This window comes from Pseudopodoces humilis, chromosome 7 (assembly GCF_049639895.1).
Source record: "Pseudopodoces humilis isolate 2021_Gansu_Grassland_sample_001 chromosome 7, ASM4963989v1, whole genome shotgun sequence".
Classification (NCBI taxonomy): Eukaryota; Metazoa; Chordata; class Aves; order Passeriformes; family Paridae; genus Pseudopodoces; species Pseudopodoces humilis.
In genome coordinates this window covers 5,703,080-5,729,226 of record NC_142206.1, presented here as the reverse complement: position 1 = coordinate 5,729,226, position 26,147 = coordinate 5,703,080, and the positions used below count along the sequence as shown (strand labels likewise).

At 39.5% G+C, this 26,147-nt stretch overlaps 2 protein-coding genes across 7 annotated transcripts; both read right to left on the bottom strand.

The window, feature by feature from the left end:
• Window positions 1-522: 522 nt before the first annotated feature.
• On the bottom strand, window positions 523-12,885 carry RNF141 (ring finger protein 141). 6 transcript variants are annotated; one of them, XM_088057799.1, is made up of 7 exons: window positions 12,811-12,863; window positions 11,395-11,431; window positions 10,776-10,975; window positions 9,211-9,319; window positions 8,065-8,246; window positions 4,920-5,027; window positions 523-3,296 (listed from the first exon to the last, which is right to left on the bottom strand). In XM_088057799.1, exons 3-7 carry the CDS (start codon window positions 10,958-10,960, stop codon window positions 3,146-3,148), a joined length of 735 nt encoding a protein of 244 aa, XP_087913925.1. In that variant the 5' UTR covers window positions 10,961-10,975; window positions 11,395-11,431; window positions 12,811-12,863; the 3' UTR covers window positions 523-3,145. The 6 variants fall into 6 exon arrangements, with proteins under 6 accessions (XP_087913925.1, XP_087913923.1, XP_087913924.1 ...); XM_088057797.1 differs by having other exon boundaries at window positions 11,395-11,483; window positions 12,811-12,851; XM_088057798.1 differs by lacking the exon at window positions 12,811-12,863 and adding an exon at window positions 12,555-12,671 and having other exon boundaries at window positions 11,395-11,483.
• Window positions 12,886-15,537: 2,652 nt separating this feature from the next.
• On the bottom strand, window positions 15,538-24,652 carry LYVE1 (lymphatic vessel endothelial hyaluronan receptor 1). Its single transcript, XM_005529033.3, has 6 exons — window positions 24,381-24,652; window positions 20,918-21,077; window positions 20,681-20,820; window positions 18,066-18,365; window positions 17,247-17,325; window positions 15,538-16,530 (listed from the first exon to the last, which is right to left on the bottom strand). Exons 1-6 carry the CDS (start codon window positions 24,460-24,462, stop codon window positions 16,344-16,346), a joined length of 948 nt encoding a protein of 315 aa, XP_005529090.1. The 5' UTR covers window positions 24,463-24,652; the 3' UTR covers window positions 15,538-16,343.
• Window positions 24,653-26,147: the final 1,495 nt, after the last annotated feature.

The following is a 26,147-nucleotide window of genomic DNA, read 5'->3' as shown; positions in this document are numbered from 1 at the left end:
AATACTTACTTAAAATGAGGAAAAATTAAGAAAAAAATATCCCAAGCCTTAGCATTCTTACACTTTAAAATACCATCAGAAACATGATGAAATGACTTGGGGAAAAAGTGTGTCACACTTCTCTGAAAATAAAAATCCTTTCTCTGAACAAACCTGCTCCTCAATATGTCCTCTAGGAATTGGAGTTAATTTTTCCCATCACTGCAGAATGTTCCAGTTTATTTGTGTACCTACAAGAGGTCAAATTAGAGCCAGTTTTTTGTTGTTTGTTTTTTTTTGAGAGCTGCATTCAGGTACCTTATTGATACTTAAATACTTAATTGATATTTAATAAGAATTAATTAATTGATACTTAAATACCTTATTGATTCTTAAACTCTTCAAAGTTTAAGAGAGCTCTGACCCACAGTTGCCACACTTTTAACCACCTGTACAGTGCAATTGTATTCGGATCAAAACTCAGTTTTCAGACTTCAATGGTACTAAAGCCAAGGATTCCTTAAGCTTAAAAGAACTCTGACATTTCTTTCAAAGTAACTTTATTGCACAATTCATACACAAAGTTAAATATAGTGGAATGTTCTTAGCTATTAATACCATCTCTAATGTTTAAGTTACAATTTCACATTAAACCTGTAAGAAATGTTCACTTAACACAAGTTAATTTGTTCTAATGCCCCCCCTGCCCCATCAACAGCTATTTGCAGTAATTCACATTTTCAAGGTCTAGCTTCTGGAACTCATTGCCATGTCCATGCCAATGGATTCCTTTTCCAAAATTGTTTGCTAAATGTTGCACTTCAGACTAAGTAATACCAACCAGTACCAAATTACTAGTTTTTTAGTGTTAAAGTATCTATTTCTCCATATAACATACAGTACATATATTTTACAAGGCACACATTACAGTACCTACATCACAGCAGTGTGAATTACAGCAACTTAATTTAAAAAAGCTGTACAGAATAAAAAGTTTACTTTTTCACTATTTAAATAATTTTTGCATTAGTTTATATTGTAATTGCCATTATGCTGCAATTAATAACCTGTTTGCATCATTATAAAATTACATTTTAAGAAGTTCATGTAAGTTCTCAGCAGAAAGTCAACTTATAAAATCTCAGTTCAGAAGTATAATTCTTGAAGTACTTGAAAAATAAAGTTAGCTTGAAGCTTTCATTTAGATGTTCTTTCTGTTCCAGTGATATAAAAAGTTTAAAAAATTCAAAGGTTATTTGAAAGTTCTGAACATGGACTAATGCAAGCTCAAAAAAGCAAAAAGAAACCAAACTGGTGCATGATTAGGAATATTTGCACATGTTTTCATGGGAAATCCTGGGCCAGTAACAATTTCCAGCCCAAACAATAACCACCTTTATGCAACCAAACACTCCATACATTTACTGAATATCTCATTGCTATCAATGGCTTAAGAAAGGAGGAGGGAAAAAAAAAAAATCTCAGTTATATACACTCCTAATAAAAGGATTTTTCCATAGCTAAATACAGATTTACACACTAAAATACTGGCTCTCAGATGACAGACACATGAAGGGTACATTGCTTCTCTGGCTTAAAACCTGTGGCAAATTTGACAATGGTGTCATAAGCCAAGCTCAAATGGGTGCCATTTCCCATGTACATTCTTTAACAAATTGATGTAATTAAGTTATTTTATAGCCAATTAAGAAAAATAACCAAAATGTGCATATCTACACGTGCACATGCCTTTTAGTTCAGAACCTGTCTGTGACAAAAGGACTTAAGCCTTATGGCATCATGGAATTTTAACAGGTATGGTAAGGAAAAATGCAGTCTCACAGTAAGCAAGGTTTATGCTGATCCTCCCCCAAATGCTACACTTGAATATTTTAACTTGAGGTTACTGAGTGAGAAAAAGTAGTATTTGTTTATATATATATAAATTAATTCTCTACAGTAGCCATTCATTTCCATAATGCTATTTATGCACAAGATGCTTAAGATGGGTTTCCTGAATACTATTTTAGACTGTCTAAACTCAGCTCTTTAAAGACTTTATTCTGCTAGACACAAAATACTGTTGCACTCCAGTTATGATACCCCTTTTCCAAGCTGTCACATGCACATCTCTCTCCAAGCCACATTATTGTTGAAGAAGTTTCCCTCTGCTACATAAAAGCATATTGCACTTGTAGATATAAAGTAGAGCACCCTTACTTAGATTATCACTTGTAACTCTTCATATACCTTTTAACTCTGATCTCATCACTTCAGAAACTCAAGAGAAGCAGATAAAACCACAGCATCAGACTAAACTACACCTTAAGTGCTAATTCAAATAAAGGCATTCTCTTCAGATATGCCCAATGTTTAGAAATAGTTTTAGCTTTTCTTTATCAAAAACTACTGAGAAGCTGATTTACTGCTTTTAGGATTGTGTATGAAACGGTTTCATGTTTCCGAGCTAGTAAGACTATACTAAATATCATATTTAAAAAAATATTCTAAGAGATAAGTCTTGTTAGAATAAGGGGAAGTGCACAAATACATTTACAGATGTGCTTACACTCTCCAAAACAGATTTAAAACAATTAATACTAAAAGTCATAACAAATCAGATTAAGTATATGTAAACACTAAGAGCAGCAATAACTTCCTACTGAAGAACAGGCAGTGGGACATCTTCAAGTTTCAAGAGTAAAATTTCAAATTAATAACCACTATGCTAACTCATCATCTTCATTCACATTAGCTGTGAATAAGGGACTGCTTTGGAGGGTAGGAACTGTGAGGTCAAGCCATCTGCCATGGTTCAACTCTGTAGCAGTACACTGTGATGCTCAAACAGCAGTTTGCAGCTGTAGTTGTGCTGTTACAAGTTGCTTCATCGAGTAGTTGAACTGTTAATTAATATCAAACGCCGCTGTTAAAGTAAACTGTGTTAATGATCAAAGAGTTTGCTGATAGAACTGTTTAATAACGAAGACTGCACACACAGAGACTTGCTCAGACACCCTGTGCTTCAGGAGAGCAGTGCAGACTCACAGCAGCCAAGAGGAGAAGGAAAGGACAGACTGGAAGAACGGCAAGGAGAGGTAAATCCAGACGCTGGGGACAACAAAAGCTTCAAGTGGTTCTGCCGTGATCAGCCTGGTGGGGAGGGTCAGGGTCTGTGGGGCTGCCCCGCCTCATCCACCATGTTCAGGATGTAAGTGGCAATGTCATCTTCTGTAGGGGCCTCTGACACCACCCAGGAGTCTCCTGCCCCCGTCACCTGCCGGCGGCACACGGGACAGTTTCTGTGGCGGTCACTCCTGTTAGGAAGGCAGAAATGAGTGGTTTTCACTGATGGTCTCTTGCTGGCCAGAAAAAGCCAAAAGAGCCCCCAAATGGACAAACGAAACCCAAACAAAAACCAGTGAGAACTTCAAGAATGATCGCATTAATTGGATTAGGCCACCTATCTATTTTCTTTGTTTAAAAACTTCTTTCTTTGTGAGGAATACTTCTGAATAGAGCTCCATTCTTTGAATGAAAATTTGGAATCATGTTCCTTCTAATTGTTTGCTCAGGTCAGAGAGGATGCATCTCGCTACCTGGGCAGAAGGTTTAAATGGAAATTCACTGTCTAAATTAATTCTTCCTATCTTCAGGAATTCAGCTGAGGTCCTTAGAAAATAATCTCCATAGGCTTCCAAGATAAAGAGAAGAAGCAGCTTTTTCCTGGGCCATGCAGTCCACAGAAGTTTAGAAATGGTTCCTCCAAGTCCCAACCCCCTCCACCATCTCAGGGGTCCCAAACACTTATGTTTGAGCTGGGGGCCTCTGTTATGCCTAAATTAACAGGAAATCAACCTTAGAAATTACAGACCAAAAAAAAAGCATAGTGTAACTGGAACTTAGTGAGGAGTTCAGCTGATTCATCAGCCAAAGCAGCGTATAATTCACTCTCCAGAACAGTCACTAAACTAAGCCTTGTCTTGCTGATTGATGTTAGGATATTTTCCCAGAAGAGAGAAATGACTTGCTGTATTCTACAACCCAGTGATTTTTTTACTGTTTTTCCCTTGTGGAATCCTGGGTGTTTGTTACAAGAGTAACTTCCTTGGTAAGTCTTTCAAAAAGCCACAAAACAAATTCCTATGCACAAACTATGTGTAAACCCCTTTGCATTAACTAGCCAAAAAACCCTTTTTTAAAAAGAGCAGGTCTGTGTCTCCTAATGCCAGACTACCAGGATACTTCCCTAATCCTTGAAGGCCTGCATGGTCAGACAAGAGCTGTATTCCTCCACAAAGGAATTTTTCTCTCCCACTTTTCTGAGAACTGGTGTATCAGAGATGCAGAAGCTGAAAAGGTGTTCAAGTTACTGTGAAGTTGAACATTGTAAGCTACACGTCATAGATGTACATTTGAAGGTGCTTCCATTGAGAAGAAATACCTTTCTGGAAGAGTCTGATATATTTAAATCAGTAAATTGTATGCTATTTATGTGAAGTGAAAGCATAACATGGAAAAAAATCCCTCTGACAGTTATTTCCCAAGTCTAACTTGCCTTCATATTTGCACAGTGTTAACAAGCCTTGAATGAGATCTTGTGAAGCAGAACATACCAGTATCTGCATATCTGCATATACCATCTTCTCAAGTTTCTGAGCAAGACTATAACAATTCAATTTTAGAAGAATAAAAAGATGTAAGAAATTACAAAACAAATGCTGCACAGCACTTTCACACCTCTTTTTTACAAAATTTCCTGCTTTCTTTCTGCTTCAGTCTGATTTTACTCAAGTTTGTTATGTATCATATACATAATGTTATGTACATTGGCTTGGAAATATCTTCAGACATTAAATTATATGGCAACCATAGAATCTGTCACGCCAACCTGAAACATGCATACTATAAAATAATTAATATCCTTTCATCTATATTACCATTTATCAATGCATTTCTGGCAGAAACTGTGAGCACATGGCAGGATTAAATCAGCACGGCCATCCATGCAGATGCAACATTCCTCTTCATCTGTCAGCTGTTTTACCCTGCAGAAGAGAAGACACCATTTTCTTCCAGATGTTTGATATTTATGCCCCAGTAACTACACCAGTTACTACATTTTTCATAATAATTAGTGATGGCCAGAAAGAAACACTTGTGATTTAATCTGTGAATGGACTACTTATGTCATCCCAGCCTATGTCAGCAGTGAACTAAACTAAACCAGAATGTGCATTTATTTATTGTGTCAGGTTTTTGTGTTAGTGTTTGACTCGGGTGCTTTAGGTGTTGCCAAGGGTTCTGTAAATCCCTTTTCCTATCAACAAGGAAGTGTGAGGAGCTGTAACTGCTTTGTATCACATGACTTGGGCAGAAGAACAGAAACACTGTTTACATTAAAGGCAGGAGAAGAACCTGCCTTCCTGTCACTGCACATCAGGCTGAACTAGCTCATAATAAACTTTGCCAAATTTCTGTGCGCTGGTTTATATCCTTGACAAAAACATGCATGTCAAGAGGTTCACTACCAGAATGCACGTTCACTCATTTCACATGCCATCAAAATGCATAACTGCTCATTAGATTGAAAAGGCTGATTTTAGCTTGCAATATGCTCCATGTGATTGCTGCTCAAATTAGGACTCTCAAGATGTTACCACAGCTTGTCCAGTTAAACTCTCAGGTGCTTCTGTTGGTGGGGAAGTTTAAAAAATATCTCACTACCCAAGACAGATGCTGACATTTTCTATCTTTTCCCCAAATGACAGATATCTGTGTCTAATGCTCTTAACAGGAGGAGTATCTCAAATACTTGCACCATCAAGACTTCTCAAGTGTGAAAAGGCACAGAGAATCCTCAGCTTTCACTGGCCTAACCAGACACATGAAGTCTGCAATTTTATAGTCACAGCCCACTCCTAAACCAAGGAAGTGTTGTAAAATGCTTGGGTCTTCCAAAAGCCCTGACTGGGGAATCCCTGTTCTGACCTGAGGGACAGAAATAGCATTCTGAGAAAAAAAAAAAAAGGCATTTCAGGAGTCTCTCCACCCTAATAACTATTGACCAGACCATTTTTGCTAAGGCATCCAAGGGAGCTTGACAAATACAGATTCATTTTTGAACTGTACAGAATAGCCAGCTACTGAACAGCAGTCAGCATGCCTTTGTTTTATCTTTCAAGAGGTCATAGAGGCTTCCTTTTCAATTTGCTTTTGGAGAAATCACTTTAAAATGACAGATTTATTTTTTTTTTACAGATGGTAATTTGCATACAATGAGGACAACAACTTCCAAGAAGTCTGCTCACTGTGTTCTTTAGACCTGTTCCCTCTCATTTTCCTCCCCCATGCAATTCTTAAAGGTACTAACCTTTAAGAGCTCTTGAATTTTTGGCATTTGCTGGTGTCTATACAAGCAATTATACAAGGCCTATTTATGAAGTTTCTGCAAAGTCAGCTTTAATCACAGGACTAAGTTCCTAAGAAACAGTAAAATAAAGGAGTGACAGACTAAGGAAATGCTTATCTATCTCTTCATTATCAGAAAACATAAACCACTTAGGCATATTTTGCATGCTCTGAATAGGAAGTGGATGTTGTAGAGAAATGGGGTATTATTCTAGGGGAAAAAGTTAAGAAGAATTAAACAGATAACACTTGCTATTTTTAGATAGCGAGGGCTAACTTTGCAGAGCTGAAAAATGCCTACAGGTAAGAAGAATTGAAGTAAATGGGTGGTTATCACAGAAAAATACACAGAAAATTTCCCTGGTTTAGAATACTTGAAGGTGCTTCAGCCTGTATTTTCCTCAGTAACTTGAAAAACTTGGCTAAGACACAAGCTCACCAAACTGCATCATATCAGCTAAGTGTACTCTGTTTTTATTTGTGACTGATACTGCCTCGAGTGATGAAGTTTACAACCAAGGAGGATACTCATCTGCCCTGTCTCCAGGTCTGAAAAACTGAAAAAGAAACTCACATAGAAAACTTTTTATCTTCCTCATTGACTTTAGCAATATATAAAGTTGTTTTGCATAAGTGACTATGTTGTTTGGTTTGTGTGTTTGAAGCAAAAGACCATTTCCAGAAAATCGTATAACCTTGAGAAAGTAATTTTCCTGTTCTTTCTCAAACATGTTCACAATTTACAGGACATTAAATAAAATGAAAATAATACCTTCTGCAATCCACTGACTAAAAACCACACTGACTTCTGCAATCCACTTAGAAAAACCAGGGGACTCTGTGGAGTGACAGCACTGGTGACCCCTTTTTCATTCCAACAGCTAAAGTGTGACACTTGAGCTGTTTCATTAAAATACCTGTCTGCCCAGCTCTTTACTGGTGAACACAGAGAACTCTACCAGTTACTACCTTTTCTTGTAAAACCTATCCCTACCTCACTTTAAACTGAGTTAGAACCCTGAACTTACTCAGGAAAAGTAAGGCATTACTGGTAGCAGCAACACTTCCACGCAGGGAAAGGGTGATTGGCTTCTTACTGTTACATTCAGTTTGAGCTGAAGTTATTGCAGGTGTTGACCTCAGTCTTTTGTTTTCCCTCTGGTTAACAAAGCAGAAGGTCAACACGAGTGAAACAGTTCACATTTTTCCACTCTTACAAGTTCAATTATTACCATAATTGACGGGTTTCTAGTGGCAACAGATGGGAACTTTCACATGCCAAAATGGAAGAGGAAGAGAAAGTTTAAGTGGAACAATAACAAAATCCATTTAAACAAACACTGTCAAACCCCCTGGATTTGCAGCTGATTCCGTTTCCTCCTGCTTCCTTTTTCAGGAGATTCAACATATACTACGTTTATATTAGAACTGATCTCAACAAGGCTGCTCTGAAGCCAAGGTATGGTAGCACCATATTTCAGGATTTCACCCAAGTGCACTGCAGCTCCCTTGGTGCAAGGGAAGGTGTCTGCTCATGTTTGTGATGGTACAAAGCCTGCAGCTGCCAGGAGCGAGCAGCTCCCATCAGCGTGTGTTTGTAGTTCAGGTTTGAAGCACAACTCCCGAAATGCTTATGCTGTAACTGGGGTCAGAAGCTAAAGTGTATCAAAATACCTTCCCATCCACAAGCTGGCCTGACAGGAAGACACAGACATCCAACTCTCAGCAGCTTCTTCAGAAGTGTCACTCTGTGCAAGAACTCCTGCTGCTTGACTGGTGATGTCTTTGTAAAGCTGAGTGAACTGATATAAGTTCAAGATTCTGGAAGCTTCCACGATGCCGCTTGTTTTATTTATCTTAAGATATAAGAATTGTTTAGAATTACTTATCAGATTTTAACTTGGCATTGCTCAGAATGTTTGCAAAGCACTGCAGTTCTCATGTAAGGCACTAGTCCCCTTCCTAAGTGTCCTTCACCACATTAACAAGCTGCAGTCTGCCTCAGCAAGAGTCAGGACTGCCCACAGCTGCTGCAGCGTGAGGAACACCACAGGCAGCACCACAATTTTAGGGCAAGGCAATTGCCACCACTACTCAAATGGTGTGAGTGAGGTGTGAGTAGGGACCTAATGGTCAAAAAACTGGAATGAACTTAGAACCAAGCACAGGATAATCTGTCATTTGATATCTGAACTTAAAATTGCCTAGTGATGGCTGCCTTAATGAAAACTAGGAGTAAACAGAAAACTACTAACTGTTAGTTTCAAACAGAGTTTGAGGGTTGGCTTGTTTAACCACATGTTAAGATTTCTCAGGGGATTCAGGATCATTAAAGGACTTTACCTGATAGGATAGAGGGGAAAATCTCATTAGACAGAGCAAATTTCATAAGTTTTTGTCATAAAATAAAACATTTAACCTTTAGATTGGTTTTCAAAGGGATCAGACTATGTACAGGGACACTAGCTCAATAATGCCTGGAAGACCTGATTAATTTCTACGAATAATTTCAAAATCTATGGTTTGCAGTTTGTGGTACCATTGTATTACCTGACCTCACAAATCACCTGCATTTGTAACTAAAGGGCTGTAGGTGCTCCACTGGAAGGCATCACTCCTTTAAACTTAGTTATATAAATGTTTTTGTTCTGTGCTTTTTGCAGAAACTTAGAATTTAGACTTAATTTATCTCCAACAGCATCTTTGAATACATCATCTGTATCAAAACACACGTAGCAGGCGTTGGATTTTACAAGTAAAACTGACAGTCCTCAAATCTTTACATACAAATTGCCCATCAAATTAAGAATGTTCACTTACTTTGGTACATATTATCCTAACAATCACCTTCCAGAAAGCAGAAGAATCAGACCCAGGCTGTACTTCAAATAACAGATGTTTGTCTTGTCCAGAAGCCAATTTTGCAGTACTGAAACAAAGCAACACCAGTTTAACACCATGTGCTAGACCCGCAAAGATCAGCAGCCTCAGCCAAGTGGGATTATTTATGATTCACCTGTCTGCTCTCTATCCTTAAAAGAGATTTTAGCAATACTGCCCAGGGGCATCAAAGTATTATGACCTTCTCAGCATGTCACAGAATACACAACCCATTTCACTTTAAACTGCACAGCAAACTATAGAAAATGTTGTGGAAATCTTTTGCTCCAGCATCAGCAAGCAGGTGTACTTTATAAACATTAAATTAATATATACTCTCACTGTTTATTATACTAATCACACAATCTTGTCTCCGATCTGAAAAGGTTATTTCCTCAACAGGTATGTAAAGAAAAGGCTGTGAGTACCAGCATATGCTGATGAGGTGTATTTCTGTTAGTATGTATTAATAATGAGGCAGTCAGGTGAATGTGTCAGGTGACACAAGATTTTTTTCTTTAATAGAACACAGACACAAGGGTCTATTCCATAAGAGTCAGAATACATTCAGGCTTAAGTAAACACTGGAAAGAAAGAAACTACTTGAATAATAGTATTTTGGAGTGAATTATACTGACATATGCCTGGAGTCTCAGTCAAAACATCAGGTTATGTTCTTCAAAATCAATTTATTTGTCTACCCAGAAGACAGCTATGTGTTCTTCAAGGTCATTCACAAAAGTATGAGCCTCTCCAAGAATTTCTAAACTGAATACAAACTCACGTTTTAGTTAAACATTACAAAGTCCTTATTCAGTGTGTGCATGTTTCCACTTCATTTTATCACTCTCATTTTATATCATAAATACAGGCTAAAAATGACAACACTGCTTTTTTTGCTCATTTCCTTTTACTGTCATTATACCAATCAAACAAAAGGCAGGCTATGAAAAATCTGACAAAAAAGCAGCCTTTTGTTTGGGATTATCTAGGTCACTGGTTTGGGACAGTAAGACACATCTCATCCTTAACGAGGAGCAGCCTTGCATGTCTGCAGAGGTGGCAGGGATGGCCACAAACAGTTCTTTCTCAGGTGCCATCCTTCTCATGTAGATCTGCTGTCCCTGCCAGGCTCCTACTGCTCCTTCCTACCCAGCCTGACAAGCAGAGAGGAAGCAGCATCACATCTTCAGCTGGAAGGGAGAACAATAAGGGACACACGTGACACTAACAAAATGATGATGCTAAATCACCTCTTGTGAACTTTTAAGAGAGAGCAACACTTGCTGGAAGAAGTGTACTGGAGAAAAGTGAAATCAAGGAGGAGAAAAGGCTTTGGACTTTGAAGTGTAATTACAACCATTATAAAAACATAAAGAAATTAAGGAAACATTTCAAAACCATCAAGCCAGTTCTGGCTTAGCCAGCACACAATAACATATTGCATACAAGGTCTCTATAAAACAAACACACACAAAAAAAGGAAGAAGCAAAGTAAGGCTTACATATCATTGAGTTCAGCTACTCTTCCCAGAAACTCTTCATAGGTTAGGAAACCACTTTCTTGAACCAAAGAGGCATGCTTTGCTACTTTTTCTGGTAACTTGTTAATTACAGTTTGTGTGTGGTTTGAAATCTGTTGACCCATGGTGAAGCTCTTCACCTCAGTTCTGTAGAGAGAAGCTCTCATTCACTTGCAGAGTCTCTGATAAAAATATTTGAGAGGGTTACATTTGTATGTTTGTGAGTGGCTACTCCCTCACTTTCTTTTAGCCTACAGTAATTATTCCACAAGTAACAAAATAACAGTCATATCAGAAACAACGCAGAACACTTCAAAGAGTCTGGAATGTGGCATTATTATCTTACTAAACTATTTTGCTTACAGCAATACTTAAATAGAGATAACTTTCCACACAAATTCAGCTGCAACACACACATATATAAATACATCCAATGGAATGGAAAAAAGAAATCTTAAGATGACAATGGTAATTCATGACAATCTTTGTTTATTCTAAATATTTGTGCATGTGAATATCAGAATGTCTGCAAATAAGCACATCAGTGTCTGTTTATACACAGACATCACATTAGGAATCAGCTTTCTTACATCAAACTTACACTGGCAGATCAAAAGAACTCCCACAGCGTTCTGAAACTGGTAAGCCAAGGAATCCATGTCAGTATAAACCAATTTAGAGACCTCCTATCTGCACAAAACACTCAACTTTAGGATGTATTACAGAATTGACTTGCTCAAATGTCTCCAACTTCATCTTTCCTTCACTCCCAAATCTTTTTCCCCAAAAGTCTGCCCAAGGATTAATGCCATGCCCTCCGAGGATTTATCTATTTATTCCCCTTGATCCCTCAGCATTTTACTTCCTCCGAAATGCCTCTTTGCAGAGTTCATTGTCTGTCAAGCAAACCAGTTGTGCCACGCCCTTTTAAGACTTCTACAGATAGAGGTGTGCGAGGGCAAGCGAACTGCAGAACAGCCACCTAAACCCAAACACGGAGCAATCTGACAGTAGCTGTGTTGCAAACTCCCCATGAGAGACAGAGAAAGCAGCACTTTGCCCCGCAGGTAGCTGTAGCAGCACTTGGGCTTAACCCCACCCAGAGTTCAAAATTTACAGCTGTTGAAATCTCACCACGGTGTGAGAAAAAACACAGCACACCAAGAAAGCCCCTATCAGAGCATACTTAAGTACTATGCAATTTCACCACAGTGAGCTTCCAATTTATGGCTGGAATTGTGACCAGTTTCTGTTCCCACACAGATACGCTCCCCCTCCAGCCACTTTTCTCCTTCCAGTCGCCTCTCGCTCCGCTCTCCGGAGTGTTTGGTGAGCACACGCCCAGGCCACGCACGTCAGGAGCACAACCTGTCACCTTGCAGCCACCTCCCCCCGGATCTCCCGGGCTTGTGCTCCGCCGAGCTTCCGAGGGAGCACCGTCCTCCTGCGGGCCTGCCGAGCTCAGCACCCAAATCCCAGCACTGAAAAGTCTGGGTAAAAACACCAGCCAGGGTGTCTGCACTGGGATATCGGGAAAAGTTTCACCCCGAGGGTGATCGAGCACTGGAACAGTCTCCCCAGCGAAGTGGTCACAGCACCAAATCTGAGAGTTCAAGAAGCGCTTGGACAACACTCTAAGGCACACGGGGTGACTCTTGGGGTGTCCTATGCCAGGAGTCAGACTGTGAGTCCCTTCCAACAAGGCATATCCTGTCACTCTATGAGTGTTCCCTGTTGTTCGCCCTTCAAGACCCGACAAACCTCGCGTCACCCGCACACCCTCAGACCTACGAGGCACTCCGAGCGGCGCAGACGGACCCGGGCACAGCCCCTCATGGCCCAGGCGCGCCTCGCCCGCTCGCCCTTCCCCGGTTCGGGCCCTCAGCCCGGCTGCGTCACTGCCGCCCCGCCCGCTGCCCCCGCCCGGCCCTGCCCGCACCCGCCGGCTTCCCCCGGCCCGGGCCTTGCGATCGGCGCCGAGGGGCGGCGGGGGGCGGGTCCCTCCCGCCCCGCTCACCGCATCCCCGGCACGTCCCGCGGAGCCGCCGCCGCCCCACGGGCACCGCAGCGCCGCGGCCGCTCCCCCGCGCCGCGCAAGCGCGCGCCCGGCGGCGGCGCGCGGGGGTGACGCAAGCGCGCGGCTCGCGCCGTTGCCGGGACACGGCAGACGCGGGACCCGGAGCGGGGCCGGGAGCGGGACCCGGAGCGGGGCCCGGCTCTGCCGTGCCGCTCACAGCCCTCGTCGTCCTTCCCTCCGTCCTGGTACCGGCTGCAAGGCCACTGCACTCGGGGCAGCCGGCGGTGGCGTTGTCGCTGAGCGGAGCGGGCCCCGGCAGAACATCCGTAGAATCACAGAGTCAATTCGGTTGGAAAAGGCCTCTGAGATGATCGAGTTCAACCCATGACCGAACAGTGCCGTGTTAATTAGACCATGGCACTGAGTGCCACATCCAGCCGTTCCTTAAACTCCTCCAGGGACAGTGACTCCACCACTTCTTGGGCAGCCTATTTCGGTTTCCGATCAACCTTTCCGTGAAGAAATTCCTACTACTGTCGAACCTGAACCTCCCCTGGCACAGCCTATGTCTTATCCTGTCGCTGCTTTCCTGGGAGAAGAGACCGACCTGGCTGCACCCTCCTTTCAGGCATTTGTAGAGAGTGATAAGGTCATCCCTGAGCCTCCTTTTCCCCAGGCTAAACACCCCCAGCTCCCTCATCATAGCTGTGCTCCCGACCCTTCCCCAGCTCTGTTCCTTTCTCTGGACTCGCTCCAGCCCCTCAATGTCCTTCCTAAGGGACCCAGAGCTGGGCACAGCACTCCAGGTGTGGCCTCACCAGTGCCCAGCACAGGGGACAGTCCCTGCCCTGCTCCTGCTGGCCACACTTATCCATCCTGACACACAGCACAGCTGCTGTATAGAGTTGGTTTATTTAAGAATAAGCTCTGCAATAGCTGGACTGACAAAAACAGGATCACTTTTCACCTTGCTGCACCCTCAGTAGATGCACCCTCAGTGCTGCACTGCCTGGGGCTCACAGTGCCTTCACTCTTAACCATGAGCTCTATTAAATAGTGATTTAAATGATGCTTAATGGAGTCTGAGTGCCTGACTCAGTGGGATCATCCCAGGCCACAGCTGCTGGTGCAAATCCTGGTCTGCAGGGAGGATGTGGGTGGTGGATGTGAGTGGCAAAGGTCAGTGCTCACTGACCTTTTCACAAAAAAATCCCAACACCCATAAAGGACAGCAAGCCATTGAGAAACAGACATCCTAGGACATCCTCTGGGTCATCCACATCCTGATGCCACAATATTTAATTCTACTTTTTTTTTTTTTTCTCCTTAATTTAAAGAGGAGAAAAGGAGTAGTACTTCCCCTTCCTGGCTGCTTCTGTTCACACACGGACACACGTACTTCCCACGACAAAGGCATCCCTATATTCCAGACAGGGATTGAGCTGGACTGGAAACCTTGCTGTATTTCCTGCAGGCCAAGCACCCTTTTTGCCTAAGGTCAGCAAACATCTGTGGCCTCAGTGTGGGAATCTCAGTGGTGTTACCATCAAGTGACAAGTACAGACTGTGCTCTCCTGCTTGGTGGGATGAATTATTTGTCCAAGGTGCTTGAGCAGCTCTGGCACATCAAGGAGCTTCAGAACTGTTGAGAAGGTCTCATTAAAAAGTAAAGCAAAACACTTGAGAAAAATCAGAAACATAATGAATTTCTCTTAAGTTTCTGCTACCTCTGGTTAATGGTTTGACGTTTGACACTCTTGGTCTAGATATTTAATAAATGTTTCCTGTTTGCGTTGCAGTAGTGCATCCCTTGCAATTCCATGAAACAATGAGCAGGAATGTTTTGTACTTTCCAATTCCAATGTGACTGAGTTGTGCTAACTGCAGAGAGACAATATCAAATACAGTACTTGTTGATGAGTACTTAGAGCTGCCTTTGTTCCATACACAGCAGTGTAGCAGCTCCGTTAGCCCTTGTCGTGTTGGCATAAATTGTGTAGTGGAATGGAGGGGCAGATCAAGCCATGTGCATTGCTCAGGTATCGGTGGGAAGGTCAGGATGAAAGCTGAGTTTTTAAAGTACATGATAAAATAAGACACTTAGAGGTTAAGGCAATATCTTATTAAAACAGGATCGACTTTTTGTCAAGTAAACTTCAAGGGAAAGAAACCCCACCCTTATTTAGCTCTAAAACAGAAGCAACATTATAATTATATCTTACATAATATATATATATATAATAACTGTACTGAATGGCTTGGAAACATAAAGTATTTCTGAACTATCAAAAAAAAAAAGCAAAAAGAGAAAACAAAAAACAACCCAGCGAATCTCTAAGTATGATGTTAGAAATGCACTATAAATCAATACTAGTGGAATGTGTAAACACTGGGCATTTTAAATTTTATGTGAATGGAAAATATCAAAGTTCATAACCCAGTATCCTATACTGTTGGAAACACAATATAGGTGAGCAGTTCTATTGCTTTTTAAAAAATTATTATCTAACACTATGTTTTGCAAGCTGCCTGATGAAAAACCAAAAATCTTCCTTTAGCATAACAATGTCCTTCACACATAAAGATAAGTTATCTGAGTTCTCAGGAAAATATTTGATAAACTGCTAGTGTTGTTATTTTATAACAACTAATTTCTTCTGTAACATTAAGGTTATATGAATTCTTTTTACCATGAGACAGTTTTCATGAGAATAAATTGTCCAGACAAACATATCCACCATAGTTTATTTTTTTATGGAGTGCTGTAGACATCCCATACCACCTGAGACCTTTATTATGAAAGCCACACTTAAATACACACAAAAGATCTCCAGTATAACTCTTGTTCAAGGGTTTTTTATCCCCCTCTGTCAAATATCAGATGTGAAAGAATGATAATGGTTTCAATAAATAAAACAGTAAATTATGTAAACAATGAAGGTATGTAAGTTATTCATTGCTGTAAATATATATATATATAAACATCAGCATCTTTGTACCCTTCTTTGGGCATTTAAATGACAGTGGGTTAATCCTTTGAGTTTTTACTCCCTTGTAAACAGAACTGTTTCTCCTGTTTGTAAACAGATATTTTTAAAAGCAGCATGCAATACTGAATGGAAATAAGCTAATCTACATGAGGAAGAATTACAGTGTCAGCATTTTATTTTAGGCATTAGGCTAGCAGACATCCTCCAGCCAGATATAAAAATATCTTTTTGTTACATATTGATCTGAATTCCATGCAAAGAGCTAATGTAGTGATTGTTGTTAATAGCATATTCCTAATTGCTTCTTTATTAAAGATGAAAACCGAGCTGTAATATGAATTTGGAGAATTCATTTCAAGTAAATAAGATACCATGTTCTTCTGCAAGAATATTTGTTGCCAAAGATGTAATTATTAAAAAACAGGGTTTCATATGTAAAAGATAGAGAAAATATGAGTATTTACAATCACTTATGTTTAAAAGCACTGCTAAGTTCTGTGTGCTTCATTTTATACTTCCACCAAGAACTGTACATATTTTCCTTTAAACTTCTGCTTCTAAACATTTTACTGTGGCCTCAGGCTTAGTTTTACACTCTTCTACCTGATTTCCATTATTTTGTGTTTCCTTCTCAGGTGTTTGATCATTTGATTTTGTCTCTTTGAGAGCAGTAGTGACAACTGTTTCTTTTTGCTGATTCTTGTTTAAAAATGGTAAGGTTTTCTTGTACCTTTAAAAAGAAAAAAGATAGTAAAGCAGAAATACTGACATAGTTTGGTAGTATCACTCAAACAGCTGGAATTAAATTACCATACTCAAGCAGAAGTCTCTCAGAGGATAGTGGCATGCTAGATAATTTTATTTTTTCCAGCAGTGTGCTTTCTAAAGAAATATTTTGGTATTTTTCTAAAAAACAGACACTGTATATTCAGGATTTGTGGTACACAATGATAAAGCTGTCTGGGCTAGGGCATGAAAACGACACAATTTTTAGTAGCATTTAATGATGGACTGTATTGAAGGTCTTTAAGTTTGACAAATGAGTTCAACAATTATTTTTTTCTGAGAAAAATCATAGTGCAATGATAAAAACTTTCACCTTGAGTTTGACATAGGAAAAAAAGAAGAATAAAACTGCATAAAGAGGTTTATGTATGAACAAATGCATATTTCAGGGCTGCTATTTTGACACACTTGGAAATGTTTCACACTAGGCATGGTTGATCAATTAAAAATAGCAATTTTTTTTTGGTATTCCTTTCCTAAAGCAGGGAGCAGAAACAGCAACAACAAACTTAACTGCATAAAACCAGGGTTTAAGATTTTTTAAATTTGTGCAACACTATCATGTTATCATTACTTCTCTGCTCTTTAGTATATATTTTAAATATTCAGTGATTGCACTCTAGGAGTTAATTCAGTCCAAGAGAGGAAAAAAAAACTTACTTTTTGATATAACAGACTGCTAGAACAACTGAAATAATGAAGAAGATGATTGCCAGTACAAGAAGTGCAGTGGGGATACCTAGGGATAAAAGTGATATAAACACAGAGTTTTTATTTATGTACTTAAAGCTGATGTTCTGAAGACTTAAGAGTAAAAAGCTGGATTCTTCTAAAATCAACCTAGTATAAGAGTACATGAAGAATATTGGGAACATCAAAAGGTGAGTTAGAGTTACTCCTGCTCATTTCTTTCAGGATAGACTAAAACTGTTATTTAGGCCATCCCTGACAGATATTTGTCTAATCTGCTCATTGGAGGGCTTTCATAACCTGCTTAGTCAATCACAAGAATGTGTTCTCTATCTTTACAGTTAGCATGCTTTTCCTCATATTTAGTCTGTTTCTCCTAATTAATCCTAATATTGTGTATTAGGATTGCTTACTCACACTTCACATCTTGAGAACAATTCTCCTTAAAACTTTCATGGCTTCTTTTGGTGTTAAGAGCCTAGCGAGTTTTCCATTACACTGAGAGTGTTTGCCAAGATTATTTTCAGAAATTTATTTACTCCAAATCACATTAACAAGAATGAACTTACACCATTTCATATTAAAATTTAATAAAATCAGATCTTAGCTCTTATTAAAAACTACTTTATAATCCTCTGCCCTATAAGATTTGTTCTGAAAAACCATAACACTCCTTCCTCCAGGTTCAGCTATATCAAAATGGATGGTGGAGCAGCAAACAAAACTAGCAGTGAACAGTTTGACTACTGACTTCTACATAATTCACTATTTTCATTAAATAACCTTTACCTCCAAAAACAACAGCATCATTCTTAAAGGCCAGGTGGGGAGTGTGCCTGGGAGAGTCAGTGGGTGAGTGCTCCTCTGGCACTGGTGTGGTGGGCCCCTCTGTTGGTAGGATGGTTTCAGTCACGCATACGACACGAAATCTCTTTTTCAGGAATTGTTCTGACTCAGTCACAGTCACAGTGGGCACTGCTGTGATGTTCTCAGTCAAATCAGAGGCTGAATATTCAGTTAAGTCCCTTGATGCAGTTGAAGGAAATGTGGTTGTAGCTGGGTCTGGTTGACATGAATTAATCTGGACATCTGCAGCAGGGAAAAGAAATATATACAGGTTGTATTGGATGCCAGTTTTGTACTTACTGCACACACATTTACTGAAATTGTTCCTCAGTCTTTCCCTTCTGGAAATTATTATATTTTTGTTCATAAAAGCTTTTCCCAAACAAGGCATTCCTATTTCAAATATAGATTATGTATCTGAAATTACATTTGAAATTTTGCATTTGAAATTACTAATTCATATAATTATAATTCATATAATAAGATTATACAGCTTTTATTATTACTTACATAGCTGCACACTCCTTTGAGCAAGCATGGTACTCATTTTATGATTCCATACCAATGACTATATTCCTCATGTAAACTACTTAGAGTAATACTGCACATAAAACTCAACAGTATAACCTCCCACAGAGCAAGAAGCTTAGCTGCAGATTCAATATTCAAAAATATTTCAATTATATTATATACATGTACAAAATATATGCATATACTGTTGATACTAGGAAAATTAATTCCATTTCCTGTAAAAAAAATGTAGCCCATAAAAGTTTCAAATAAATCAGACACCAGTGTGAGATAATAAAGAGATTTGATTCTAAGTGGGGAGGAGAGGCTAGGAAGTAAAAAATTTCAGGTTTGAAGAAAAATAAGTAATTTCCAGAAATTACATCATTTAACAGAAATGGATGTTGTCTGTATAAAAATGTAGGAGCAAGTGAAGTTTTATAAGGAATTGGAAAAGCTGAGTTCTGGATCAGGCTCCTATGAAAATGTGAAAATTCTACTTTGCTAGTGAAATTCTGTAAAGCTATAAAAATTTCACTGCAGTAACAACCAGATTACAACATAAATAAAAGGGAAATGATGTATGTACTGTTTTCCAAGTGAATCCCCATGGGAAGTCTGATGACGCAGTCACCTTTACAGAATAAAATGCCAAAGGGCAGGGGCTTGACACTTTTTCCACTCTGGTTTTTCAAGAGTTTTGGGCAAGTTTTTGGCACAAGAAAATTGTCAAAGTGAGCTTCTGACAAATAGTTTGGAATGGAATGGAGAGAAATGCCTAGAACAGGCAACAGTTTGGAAATTAAGATAAAGGACTGCAGAATCACCCAATGTGAAATTTACATTAAATGGTTTTCTAACCATTGAGCAAGGTTAACTTTCTTCACACACTCTAACAGTATATATGTTTGGGGATTTTTTTAATTAAACCAAAACAAAGAAAATAATTTTGAGTTGCTTGCTGCCTCTTTAGCATTTCCCAATCTCCCCAACAGTTTTGATGCAGAATAACACACATTTCATGCAGTGAAACACCATGTTACACAGGCCTCCTCTCTACAGCTTTATCCTCTTTGGAACCTCCAAAGCTCACAATCACCAGGGTCTCAGCTCTTTACATCTTTGCATGGGAAAATCCTGCATCTCCATCTCTCTCCTGCTTTCCAACCCTTTTTCACACAGTGTTCCTCAAAACTTTTAGGATTTTTCACATATCCTCTTGTTTTTGTTATCTAAAACTCATTGGCAAAGTCAAGGAACTGATAATAAATAATGAAATGATCCTTTATTTGGTCAAATTATTGGGATATTCGTTACGTAATAACAATAGATGTGGGACGCAAGTAGGAACACATCATCTCTCGTTACTTATTTTTAGTTAATAGCACAGAAGCCATTAAGAAAAAATACTGATCTGTTGAGCTGAGATCTAACTTATATCAAGGCCTGAGTTCTACTGTTGCATCTTCAATCTGTAAATAGCACAGTGAGGGGAAGGGCAGGTCTTTTCACACCTAGGATGATGCAAATTAAAAAGAACTATTGGATTTTACTGATTTTAGATTGGGAATCTAATTAGTTTTATGGTCTCTTGGCCATTTTGGCTTATAATTTAATTTGGCTTAATGGATACACTTCCCTTTAGAAAAAAAAAATCCAGTTTTCCTGAAGTACCCCACTCTTGGCCTTTTTGCAAGAACAGACACACCACACACAGACACCCTGGTTAAAGATTCAATCACTCTCTTATCATGCCCAAATAACCAAAACATATTATCAGCATTGTGTCAACATTATGGAATGGTAAAAGCAACTCTTCCTCAAGAGCTTTCATGGTAGCACCGAATTATTAATTGGCATTAACTGAATTCACCTTTTGCACTTCTTGGAAGCTTCTGAGCTAAGAACAGCTTGACAATGTTTAAGACTGGGAGAAAAGGGTCAACAGATTATAGAAAACTACTCACTTTTATAATTTTTTCATGCGGATTATAAAAAATTAATATAAGCCAAAACACACAGAAAATGTAGTTGTCATGCTTACATACCTGAGGAATTGAAGCAGTAGAGATGAAATTTTTTATCCTTGCCAGCATTCCATTGTGCTATTCCAGTTTTTCCCTGACCACACTTCTGGTTGGATGTTATCCGAGGAATAACAGCAAATCCGTCTTTCACCCATCCATAGCTACAATAAAAAGCATCAGTGCTTTTAGTATGAGATTTATCACCAGCCTTTAGCTGTGAAGGCTAAAGGGAATGAGCCACAAACTGGTGGCACTTACTTGCATGTTTCAAAGCCATGTTTCAGAGCCTCTTCAACTTGTTTTTTAGTTGCCAGCTGTAGATTGAATCGATTACATCCATTACTTGCTTCTGAGAAATTTGCTTTCTGATCAAGATAAATTCCTATACCCTTGATTCTGCAGGGTGAATTAATGGAACCTGTAATTAAGCCATAAAATAGTCAAGGTTAGTATTTGAATATTAACATTTACTCCTCATGAAGAATTTAAGATCAATTGAATTGAACATTTTTTAAAGTTTCTAGCTTGAGGATAGCAGAAAACTGATTTATAGCATAAAAGACTTATTTTAACAATAGAATGTATTTTTTAACTCAATAGTCTGGGGTTTCAAGAGGTTTGACTGTCATTAGACTAAATGCATATAGAGCCTTTTTTCTTTCTTTTCTTTTTTAAAATAAATTAAAGCTAGCTGTTGCACTGAGATATTACTTCTTATCAAGATGGCAAACTATATAACAGCAAAGGAATTACACAAAATTTCTCATGGAATTAATATAGCAACAAGAAAATGAAAAAGTTTTATCATTTCTGATGTTCCTTATTGCTCCCAAACTCTTTTTTCTTTTTCTTCCTAGCTTGTCATGATGCTTCCATCCCCCAGCCACTGTCAAGTGTTCCATTTACTGTGTTTGGCAGGAAGCAGGAAAAGATAGGCCAGGTGAATTTAACATTTTTCCAGGCAGTTCATCCAGCTTTTTAAATAGCCACAGCTGGCACAGTCTTTGTGACACCTGCACCAGCAAGTGCATAGCTCAGGTTACACCTGCTCTTCTTTCTCATCTGTGTTAAGGGCATAGGAGAAAATTCAGGATTTGGCACAAATAAGGAGAATTTTGCCTCCATATTTTTACTGGGAGCATTTACTGGAAAAAAAAAAATATTCTTTTGGAGTTACATGCAGTAATTGCCCTGTCAAATTAAACATTTTAGCATTTTGTTGCAGATATGTCAGATAACCACCAGCCACAGGTGTTACTTCCTTGCTCAATATGTTTGTCAGACTATTCACTAGGTGTGTGCACTAATGAATATTTCATAAGATCTGTGCTTCAGAATACAGGCAGTCCATAAACTCTCAAGGCAGGATGAAGTGATGCCTCCAAATCCACCCCATGACTTCTTAACAAGACAAGTTAAACTGAATTTTACGAATGAAAAGATAGAACTGGCAGCCAAGCCACTCTTGTGATGGGAAGGGGATAAAAGGTGACCAAGGTTGTGTGGAGGGCTAAGAAACCAGACAGGCTTTTAGCTCCCGCTCCCACTGGATGTGGTGGGGCTGGAAATGGCTTTTGGAAAATGATGCATCTCTGCTGTCCTCACCTTTAGTTTAACTATTTGGAAGAGATTTTTGAATCAGGTGGCTTTATCTCAGCAGAGAGGGAAAGCCATTGAACCATGTCAGCCCTGACATGAACATAAGTCAAGGCCAAACACATCACAGGGGGATGCAGAGAAGCCCTGTTGCTCAATGAAGGTGTGTGTGCTGTTATCAAGGACTTCAAGGCTGCCTTATTTAGTCTATTATTTCCCTATCTTCAGATTTGAGCCAATTCAACCTTTAACAAAAGTAATGTTGAGAAAGGAAGCTTCTCAATGACCAACTTTACAAATTTCAAATAAAGCTGAGCAGCTGACTGAAAGGAATTTAATGAAATCTTAGAAAAATTATCTAGGTACTTGTGAGCTGCTACACTCATTAGTCATTCAATTACAGAACAAATATTGCATGATAGATACACAGCACAATATAGAAATTCAGTGCCAGAAACTGAAGGTGCGAATTATAAGAATAGTGACTCTAGGATATGGAGCAAAGTTGTGTCTTAAAATTTGCTAGGCCTTTTAAAACAAAATCAGTGATGTAAATGATACATTTTGTAAAAGTTAGGAATTTCACACTGAGGAAGGAATCCAAAAAGAGAATAGTAGCCTCTTCTAGTCTCTGTCACTTCTTAACTCACCTCTGAACTCTATTCTGAAGATGACTGAGTTTGTACAGAAGGCTGACTAATCCTTTAGAAGTATATTATCCTTTTTGGTCCACAGGCTGCACTTAGCTGTACTTTAATCTCTGCTCTATTTAGGTAACCTAGTACTGGCACATTCTGCTCACTATTTTGATTGTGGGTTAAAAATCTGGTTTACTGAAGTAAGTGGGAAGATCTAGACAGAAGAATCTGACAGCAAGACAAAGCTGACACAGAACAGGAAAAAAATGGTTCCCTTTTTGTAGGCTGTGGATGTTGGCCTTGTTGTGTATTAGTTCCCTTTTTGCTTTTTTTTTTGGGAGGGGTGGGGTGGGAGCTGTTGTTTTTCTCTTTGCCTTGTGTCTGACCTTCACTCTGATTTATTAGTTCCCTTTGGTTGCTGGTGTCAGGGAGCAGCAGGCATGAGGCTGTTCCACAAGGAAAGGGGCCCGGAGCAGAGGGTGACAGGCAGGACTGTGCCCTCACCAGCCAGGGCACAGTCCCACAGTGGGGATGGGGGCAGGTTTCACTGCCAGCCCCAAAGAGCAAGACAACTGGTCAAACACCCAGAAAGTCCATTTGGGAACAGCAGGAGATGGTTCTACACATGCCTGAAAGACATCCTGGAGACAAAATTACCTACAGCCTAAATCCAGAGTGCATATGTGGAGCCTAGTCAGCAAATCACTACAGGAGGGGACAGGACATGCCACAAAACAGTTCCAAGACACAGCTGGAGATCAGACCTGAGCTTAACTGGAGCTCTTGGAGCCATGAGGGTGCATGAGGTGTCCCGTGGAAGGGCACTTCCTCAAGCTCTCCTTTTCCCCAGTGGAAACTGTAGTGTTGGTTTTGCTGTTAGGTACTTCAGTCCTGTGGAATTTCAGTAGGACTTGAGCATGTAATTCACTCAGTCCAGAAGTCCTTCAGTAGGTGAGGAAATCAGTTGTCTGCAATAACTGTATGTGTTCTTTAAGATAAATAGAACAAGCACTAACTCCTTGAAAATAGCGAAGCATCTGGAGGCTTCTGGTGTGCACTGAGCATCTGGGGATATCCCAGCAGCTACTGCAGTTAGGAGGGGTTCCGTCAAGTTGATAATGGAATTTGAAAGAGAACTCATGGTCTCATGTGCTCTCTGAGGATTGTACAAAACTGTTTGCTCTGGTATTTAAAATAATACAAAATAAAACTACATTTCAATAGATCTGAGCTTAACCCTAAATGTGATACCAGATCTTTAAAATAAGCAGTTCTGTGGCATTTAGATGAAAAAGCTTCAGAATTTTCAGCAATTGAATTAGAACAACAATGAAAGTTTCCCTATATGCCAGTTTTTGTTGCACTGTATTCTCACAGCCCTGTGGTTTCCTCTGCCAGAAACACATTTACACACACTCCTTCCCCACATTTTTGTTTGTAAATCCAGCTACTTTTTCCAAGACTTTAAAAAGTGGAACTTTACATACCTGTTACAAAGTAATTTTGAGCCAGGAATGTCATAACCCAGATGAAAGACACTGCTGAGGTAACTCCAAGATAATTTGCCATTGCCACCTGCTTGGAAAAACTCAGAAAAGTAGGAAATTCAAGGTAGTTTGCCTTCTGTGCTAAAGAAAGTTAAGGTATTGGATGCTGTCAGATGATGAGATGACTTCTGGACAGCAGCTTCAGCTGTCACTGCACTGCTTCATAGTAAGAATGTCAGAGGCAATGTGCTGATTGTCCCACTCCAGGGTGAGGTCACGGACCGGAAATCCCTAATCACCCTTTCCACTCGCTTTCATGTAGGGCTTGCTGAAAAATTTCACTACTGCTGATTCGGAAAGCACGGCTGAGGAAGGGAGATAAGGCTGTTAGACTGCTAAGTCAGTAAACACTTAGAAAGAGGTTCTTCTTTTGCTATTTTTTCCTGTTTTACTGATAAACAGATAATTATTCATGTTGACTATTCATCTGGTAAATAAAACAAATCTTCTATTGTATCACAATATGCCAAACAAGATTTTTCTTTTTTATTGGGACTGAAAGGGTACACATTCCCCACTGTCCTACTTGTCTTGATGGAAGTTTTACTTGTTTCTTTTCCTTAGAGTTCCAATGTAAAAGTAGTTCCCATAACAAAAAGGTAATATGAAACTTATTTTTTAAGAGATTTGGAGATACACTGCTGTAAATGGGAATTCTTGTGAGACCATAGGTACAGAAGTGGCAGCCAGTGCCACTCCTGCTGCCTGTTGTGACATTCCAACAAGCAGTGATTCCCATGGATTGCTTCAAAACACAGATGATCCTCACAGCTATAACTCAGAAAACCTTCAGGAAATCTTAGCAAATATTTATTTATTTATTAAATTTTTAATTTTTTTTTATTTTCCCAGAGGTTCCAATAAACACAGAGCAAGAGTGGAGCTCAAGGGACGGGCCAATTCCTTTAGTATCAGTCATGTCTGCTGTAACTACGTTATTCCTGACAGATGTTTGTCTAACCTGTTCTCAAAGATTTCCAGTGACAGATTCCTAACATTTCCTCTAATGTTCTTGTTCAGTGCCTCACTGTTCTTTACAGTTCAAAGGCATTCCCTACTCTAACCTGACTTAGCCATTCCCTGGTATAAACCTATCACTTCTTTTCCTGCTGGCAATGGACATGTAAGATACTTTACTCCCTTATGTTTTGCAACTATTTTATGTTTTTAAAGAGTTATGCCTTTGGTTCCAGTTTTCTTTCAGCTAAGAAACCCCTGCTGCCTCACTCTCTGGCTCCATGTGATGCCTTGCCAATGCCAAGACTAATTGAAAAATTGCTTTACCTGCTTTACAGTTCAGAATGGTGTCAGTCATTTTATTTTTGCAACAGTGTGATTTTCTTACATAACATTCAATTTGTGATTCAGCAAACTTTTAGATGTCCGGTGTCTCCAGGTTGTTTTCAGGGCGCTGTGAACACAAGTGTAACGGTGTAAAGCTTCCTCTTTAAACTGTGGTTTGCATTTAGAAAGTCCCCAGTTAATACATGAGATAGCATTAACTTTTAACAGGGCACAGGCACATCTCCTGCAGCAGCATGTGACAGGGTTATTAGATGGTGTTCTGTAGCAGGGCCTGAGGAGAATGCTGGGGGTCAGTGAAATCATGTCTCCATTAGCAATGATCAGATTCAAATTGGGTTGTGTTTGGCTGTGGTTTGGAACTGAATTCAGTAAAACTCAATGAGATCTTTAGACAAAGTTCTA

Excerpts from the sequence above, each read along its gene's own strand:
- RNF141 (XM_005529032.3), bottom strand. The coding sequence starts at position 10,960 with ATGAGAGCTTCTCTCTACAGAACTGAGGTGAAGAGCTTCACCATGGGT. Across the intron at positions 5,028-8,064 it reads GCCAGCTTGTGGATGGGAAG|GGTAAAACAGCTGACAGATG; the intron begins GTATTTTGATAC and ends TCTCTTCTGCAG. Across the intron at positions 3,297-4,919 it reads CAGAAATGCATTGATAAATG|GAGTGACCGCCACAGAAACT; the intron begins GTAATATAGATG and ends CCTTCCTAACAG.
- LYVE1 (XM_005529033.3), bottom strand. The coding sequence starts at position 24,462 with ATGGCAAATTATCTTGGAGTTACCTCAGCAGTGTCTTTCATCTGGGTT. Across the intron at positions 21,078-24,380 it reads TCAAAATTACTTTGTAACAG|GTTCCATTAATTCACCCTGC; the intron begins GTATGTAAAGTT and ends GCTTAATTACAG. Across the intron at positions 17,326-18,065 it reads TGATGCTGTTGTTTTTGGAG|GTATCCCCACTGCACTTCTT; the intron begins GTAAAGGTTATT and ends TTTTATCCCTAG.